This window comes from Budorcas taxicolor, chromosome 4, assembly GCF_023091745.1.
Source record: "Budorcas taxicolor isolate Tak-1 chromosome 4, Takin1.1, whole genome shotgun sequence".
Taxonomy (NCBI): domain Eukaryota; kingdom Metazoa; phylum Chordata; class Mammalia; order Artiodactyla; family Bovidae; genus Budorcas; species Budorcas taxicolor.
Genome location: NC_068913.1, coordinates 48897936 through 48905160, shown reverse-complemented (window position 1 = coordinate 48905160; position 7225 = coordinate 48897936). Strand labels below are relative to the sequence as shown.

The window sequence follows — 7225 nt, the reverse complement described above, 5'->3', positions numbered from 1 at the left end:
TGGCCCCTAGGACCCCGGCTAGCGGGCGCCGGATGCCGGCGGAGCCGCAGCATCCTCACGCCCCGCGCTGCATCCTCTGGTCCCAGCGCTCAGCCCCGCCCCCGGCGGCGGGCGTGCTGGCGGCAGGCGTGCAGGCGCCGGGCCTCGGGGCGCCTCTCTGCTGCCCCTGGCGGCCGTGGATGCCGAGAGCCGAGCCGAGCCCGGCAGGGCGCTGAACGCCGGCTCCTCCTCCTTGCTCTCTCCTCCTCCTCCGCCTCCCTCCTCCCATCCCTCCCTCCCTCCCTCCCCCTTTCAGAACACTCAATGTCGGAACGTTCCGAAGATGACGTCGGAGCGTTCTCGAATCCCGTGTCTCTCGGCTGCTGCTGCCGAAGGAACAGGGAAAAAGCAACAAGAAGGAAGAGCAATGGCGACACTGGATCGCAAAGTGCCCAGTCCGGAGGCGTTTCTGGGCAAACCCTGGTCCTCCTGGATCGACGCCGCCAAATTACACTGCTCCGACAGTAAGAACCCCACCGCCTCCTCCTCCTTTTATTACCCTGTAACCTTTCCATTCACCTAGAGCCACTGGGAAAAAGTGTGTGTGTGGAGAGAGAGTGGCCCCCGGTGTCCTCCATGCTTCTCCCTCTCTCTAAATAAATACACACAGAGACAGATCATCATTGCACAGAGAGAGGCCCTGCTGCCAGGGCTGTCTGTCTGTCTGTCTGTCTGTGCCCTCTCCCCGTGGCAGCCCGCGGGGTGGGCTTTCACAGCCCCACGGTGTATCCGTTTAAAAGGCTACTCTGTTGCTGCTTGCATAGTTTTTTTTTTTTTTTTTTTTTTTGGTACCTATATGGGCCAGGTAGATGGAAATCCGGACTTGGGAGAAAATGTTGCATTGTCAATTTTTGAAAGATTTTCATATCCAGTATTTATATCGATCTGTTTGCAAATAAACACTCTCCCTTCCCCCCTTGACTTTGCCTCCCCCCCTTTTTTTTCTCTCTTTTTTTCCTTATTTTCTTTTTTCCTTTTCTTTTTCATCTGCAGATGTAGATTTAGAAGAGGCTGGAAAAGAGGGTGGAAAAAGCAGGGAGGTTATGAGGCTTAATAAAGAAGGTAAGTGGAGCTACTGGCATTTTAGTGTTAGCATGTGTGGCAGAATCTTCACAGGATTTCGACTATAATGTGAATTGTTCTGCTGGGTACAGAGTGACTAAGGCTTGTCAAAAATTGAGCACGCCCAGGTGACTACTGCTTCATGGTAACTTCTTTCAAAGTACAAATGCAACTGGGGGGTAGAGGGGTCGAGACTATTGAAGGCAGAAGTTTCCTGCACTTCAGCTGGAGTCCACATTTGGACCTTCTGATACATATCTGCTATTCGCCTTTGGAGCATTATTGCCAAATGGTGGGGGGTGGAAATTGTTGAAATGAGGAGCAGGGCTCAACTCACAAGTATCCCAGCCTTCCTTGTGGGTAAACACACAACAGTTTAATGAACCCCACGTGGTCAGTCATCCCAGCAGCTACTTCTCCACTAAAAACCGTGGTACATGGCAAACCTTTGCAGCAAGTTACGTTTGGCCCACTTTACATTTGGTCACAGATTCTAATGTGGTGAGCAGGGGCATCTGTGTATATAGCCTCCAGCCGGTCACCCCTCTCTGTTCCCCCAGCGTGGAAATACAGTACCTAAAATGGAACACAGTGAGTAGCTAGGTCATCCCAGACAGAGGCAGGTGAGTGAAGCCATAGCCTGCTGGAACTGGGCATCAAACACACATGGTCATCATAAATAAATCATGGCCTGTTCATGTTTGCAAGTCTACCATATGTAACTGTGGCCTATAGGCTTCACATGGAGCAACTCCAGAGACCACTTCTCTTGAACGAATGGATGGGTTCAGTTGAATTGTGATTTACTAACTGGTGTCTTGTAAATGTGTTTGACTGAAATTGGAGGTAGGAGGAAGTGCAGGGGTGCAGAAGAGGTTGGCGGGAAGTGTGGAAAGTGTTCAGCCATAACTAGGCCATAGGAGCCTGGCTCATCCAAAATGAATGGAGAAAAAGGCCATTAGATGCCAAAGGATGGTTTCCCTCATAAAACGCGATGTCACCCTGATAGGCAGCGGAAACCTGCTTGGAAAGATGGAACTTGTTTTGTGGATCACACCTCAGACAGTTGGTTTTCTGTGCCTAATTGTTTCCTGACCATCCAGTGAGAGGAGAGTTTGTGCTTCAGAAAAAAAATGACATGGAGGTTAAAAATGCATGCATATTCAAGGACAGCTCTCTTGCATAATGTTTCTGCTAATTAAGCACTTTGATTGGAAACGAAACCGTATTCTAAAGATGTTTGCCTCTAAATATCTTAGTGTGATCTTGACATGTGTCTTTAGGATGCACAAGGGAATGATGTCAAGTGGCCTTCTTACAAGTGGCAGCTTATTTGTGCTCAGTGTCCATGTGTGTTGGCATTGGAAAGTATCACTGGAAATTGTTTTTCTTCACAGACAAACTCTTGACACCTTTAAAAAACTTATGGGACTCAGTTATTAGACCAGTGGCAATGAAGAGGTTTCCAGAAAAGATGAGCTTGTGAAAACCTTTAAAGTTGAATAATGGTCATGGTATGGCCCAGAATTGGCACCTCTTAGGCCTGGTTGATAGATTATGACTATAACACACAAAAATATTCTACACCCTCCCCCAAGCTTCTATTTCAGAAGACCCTTATTTTCAGATTCTCTTTGCCTCATGAGAAATAGATTCTTTTAAGGGGGAAAAAAAATGTAAAGCTCTCCTTTCCTTAGAAGCCACAAGTGGTACATCTTGCTTACATCTGTAAAGATGTAAGCTTATATCTTGCTTTCACCTGTAAAGATACAAAGATTTCTCTTCTAATTATGTGCATTTGTATTACGGAGCCCCACTTTTCAGTGTAACTGTGTGATTGCTCAGTTTACGAAATAGCCATGTATGGGCTGAAATCTCTGTTCGTGGGCCTGGTGGAGCAGGCCTGGGTTATCAGTTCCTGGACTTCCTGTATACGCACACAATTTTCTTCATGGATAGATTGTGTGTGTATGTATATACATGAACTGTATCTCTTCTTCCCGTGGTGAGGAGCTTAAAGGTTTAGCTGAGACTTGGTATCAGGATATTTGGTTGCCAAAGTCCCCAGAAACACTGGTTGCTTTCGTCTTGCCATTGGCCTTCTTGCTGGAGTCATTGAGTGGGAAGTCTCAGGTACCTGATTGTGGATGGATCTCTGCAGGACACAGTGTGGCCTGGGTGTGACTGTTTTTCTCCAGGTGGTGAGCATACACAGAAAGACCAGGATGTCATCAGTAGTAAGCAGGTCTTGAGACTGCTTTAATAACAATTAATAGGTGAATTTAGGAATTCCAATTAAGAAATGAAGGTATATGATCCAGATTTTGATGTGAATTTTTTTTTGTAAAATAAATATGAAATTTATCATTTTAACCATTTTAAAGTCTCACAATTCAGTGATACTGAAGTATACTAAGTATACTAAGTGATACTAAGTATAGTCACAGTGTTGTACAACTCTCAACACTATTCATTTCCTGAGCTTTTTCATCATCTCAGCCACAAACCCTGTTTCCATTATATTAATATAATAATTTCCTATTCCCCCTCCCCTGGGGCTGAGCCCTGGAAACTTGTATTCTATTTTCTGTCTCTATGAAGTTGCCTATTCTAGATACTATATATTTGCAATATATGACCCTTTGTGTCCATCTTCTTTCACTTAGCATCATATTTTCATGGTTTATTCATGAGGCAGTATGTATCAGAATTTCACTCCTTTTTAAGGCTGAATAATATTCCATTGTACGTATATATCATGTTTGGTTTATCATCCGTTAATGGACATTTAGCTTGTTTTCATCTCTTTACTATTGTGAATAATGCTGCTGTGAACATTGTGATATGATATTTTTTATGGACTAAACTCTGAGGGAAAAGCCAGGCTGGAAAAATGATAAAAGAATCATTTTATCTTCTGCCTCCATCTGGCCACAGCTTCAGAAGGAGGGAAGGACTTGCAGACTTTTGAACAACCTGACTATTGTAATATAGTTCCTTCTCCACTCCTTGAATCTTTTTCTACTTCAGCTCCACCTATATCAGTATGAAATGTTAGCTGAATGATTTGAGATTTCTGTAATAAAGTCTTCACGCTCATGTTACGGTTTATCCAGAGTTAGTTACAATCATGTCAAGAGGAATTTGGCAGATGCTTTTTTTTTTTTTTTTGGCAAATACTTTTGAACCTTGCCAGATCATCACTTGGGTTCAGAAGGCATAGTTATTTCTGTGCTTGAATGTAGTCATGTGGGGTTATATTGAGACTGAAGGGTAAAGGGAGCAGGAGAGAGGGCTTTGAATCCGCTTTCTAATTCCAGTGTCTGACCTTGGGAACCTCACTTTCCTTGTTTGGGCCTGCTCTGTTTCTTGTAAAGTAAGGGAGTGGTTTTAAAATCTCCTCTGGTCCCTCTGAGACCTATGAACTTAAGTTCCTTTATTGAATGTACCTACATTTGAGATGCAGTCATACTACACAGACTGTTTAACGGTAGACAATTCACCTGCCAGTGCAGGAGATGTGGGTTCGATTCCTTGGTCAGGAAGATCCCTTGGAGGAGGAAATGGCAACTCACTCCAGTATTCTTGCCTCGGAAATCCCACGGACAGCAGGCTGATGGGCTACGGTCCATGGGGTTGCAAAGAGTCGTACACAACTTAGTGACTAAACAACACAAAAAGCAAGCCTTCACATTAGAAATATCTTAAACTACAAATACTGGACTTATTTTCTTCTTTTATAAGCTCTTGGTGCCAAACATCACTGCATCTTGTACACAAGCCTAATTGTCCTGCAAATAGTTTGTGAGTGGTGTGTGGACTTTAAGACTGAGAAAACTAAGGGTCTGTGACCAAAACCCAGGGTGATGTGTTCCCCATAATGGAGAGGGGATAGACCTGGATCTGAAGTGCTACGATTTCCTCAAAAGGAGGGTCCCAGAAACCTTATTAGCCTAATCTGTGAGCTGCCATTATGATAGGAAATTCCAAGGAAGGCCAATTCATCTAGCTAACCTTTTAAAATAATTTTCTTTCTCTAGCTTCATAGATTTATTGGAAGACATTTTTCTAAGCTAATTGAGGGAAAACTTCGTGATTTAGAAAGATGCCTCTCTTTTCTAATTGCCTCACCTGAACTTTTTATTTTTTAAAGAATGTGCATATATAAGTAAGGACCAGGTATGTATGGCTCATCGATGTCCCGAACTATACATCAAGTTGTCCAAAAAGTTCAGAGATAATAGCAGGGTTATGTTGTGAGGATTAACTGAGACAATACAAAAGAGTTTAGCACATAGTAAATGCTTAATGAATTTGTGCCTTTCTTAATTTTTAGATGTTATTAAGATTATCATCATCATATATTAATGAAGCTAGTTCTAGAAAATTTTATTATTAGAATTAACGAGGATTTTTAACTAACCAGTGATGAATGGAAAAGATATACCCAATCAGAAATTTTATTTCTAGAGTAAACCATGTTGTCATAATTTTATAAAGCTGAAGATTTTTTGAAAGCTGATTTCTGTGATATCCATGCTTTTGATGAAGTACAGTTGATATCTAGTCATTGATAAGTTTTATCAAATGCTAGAAAAAATTACTTTGGCAGTTTGGGACTTATGGCTGAGAAGAGTTTTCAGAGTTCTTTCTGGGGACCAGGATGTTTTAAAAAATATTTTTTAAATGATTGATGAGTTGTTTGATCAGGAAGGATAGCAAGTCCTCAGTGGATCATTGTTTGGGTCCTTTGGAGGCCTGCCTTCGTTACTTCAGGCGTGTTTCTGTGCATCAGTGTTGCCAGGTGTTTTGATTTGATGTAGGTAAACTTGTGGAATGCTTCCAATCTGAAAACTGTTCTGGGGCCAGTAAGATCTTGCTGTGACTGTGAGAGTTTGGTGTTCTGCTAATGCTGGTGGAGTTAGGCTGGAGCACAGGAGGAAGCAGGGAACATGGGAGTGTGTTCAACTCAAGTTTAAGAATTTTTCAGTTATAGCTGGATGGGGGCAAATTAGAGAAATGATGGTAACTGACCTGATAAGAACAAAGGGTTCTTGGAATCCAAGTCAGGGAAGCTAGCGACAAGTGGTTGAGATTTATGGGAAACTGTGGACTGGTCCCCTTTATCATTATACAGACAACTCTGTTATCTGTGCTAATAGGCAATGGGAAGACACCCAGTCCACAGATTACACTGATAAACCTCATTTTCACCATTAATTTCAACTTCTTTCTCCATTAAGCCTACCTTCCTCCCCTTTTGCTAATAAGCAGCAACATTTGTTCACTTTGGCATTTCATTATCATCTCTCTTCTTTTGCCCAGTGCTTGGGATGAAAGGATAGGAGAAGTGGAGTGGCCTCAATGTGGCAGGGAGGAAAGACGTAAAGGAGGAGAGGACTTGGAGAATGAATCAACTTCACAGTTTCATCCAGCTGATAGAGAAGGGGGAGCGCCGTGACCAAGATGGCAAAGCTGAGAGAGGGCATTTTCAATACCATCTAGTTTTGAAAATACGGAGCTTCTAAAATAAGTCATCTTGTTATACATACATGTATTTCTATGTACTTGAGTTCTTCTGTGGAGAAAGTGTGGCTTTAGCTCCTCCCCAAATAGGAAGTTAGGCAGGTTGGGCACACTTTGAAACACTGCATGTGATCTTGCTGCCTAAGGCCAGTTAGCCTGTGCTGGGTTCTCGTCATGTCAGTCTACAGGAAGGAATGACACTTTATAGCTGGAAGATGTAAACTGTTTCTCTCTCTCATTCAAGTGTTTATTTTTTCAATAATGTTCACATGTTACAATGTTGAGAAGGATATGCAGTGAAAAAGAAAGTCTTTTACCCTTGTCCCCAGTTGCTTGTGTATCCTTTGCAGGATCCTCTAAGTGCATTCAAGTAGATACATGGATAGTTTTTCCTGCCTGCTTTACCCACATGGCTAATAGCATCCTATAAGTATTGGGTAGTATCTTACCATTTCCACTTATCTTAGGTAGTGGTCCACATCAGAGACAGTTCAGCCTGCCTCTCTCTTTTGTGCCTGCATAGTGGGAAGATGGGGCTTCCCTGGTGACTCAGTGGTAAAGAATTCGCCTGCCCATACAGGAGATGTGGGTTTAATCC

The 7225-nt window shown here is 42.9% G+C and overlaps 1 protein-coding gene across 1 annotated transcript in view; it reads left to right on the top strand.

The window, feature by feature from the left end:
• Positions 1–314: 314 nt before the first annotated feature.
• Positions 315–7225, top strand: part of ATXN7L1 (ataxin 7 like 1) — a 256540-nt gene continuing 249629 nt past the window's right edge. Inside the window, exons 1-2 of the mRNA XM_052638627.1 lie at positions 315–503; positions 1033–1101. Coding sequence (XP_052494587.1) covers positions 323–503; positions 1033–1101 — 250 coding nt within the window. The 5' untranslated portion in view covers positions 315–322. The remainder of the gene's footprint in view (positions 504–1032; positions 1102–7225) is intronic.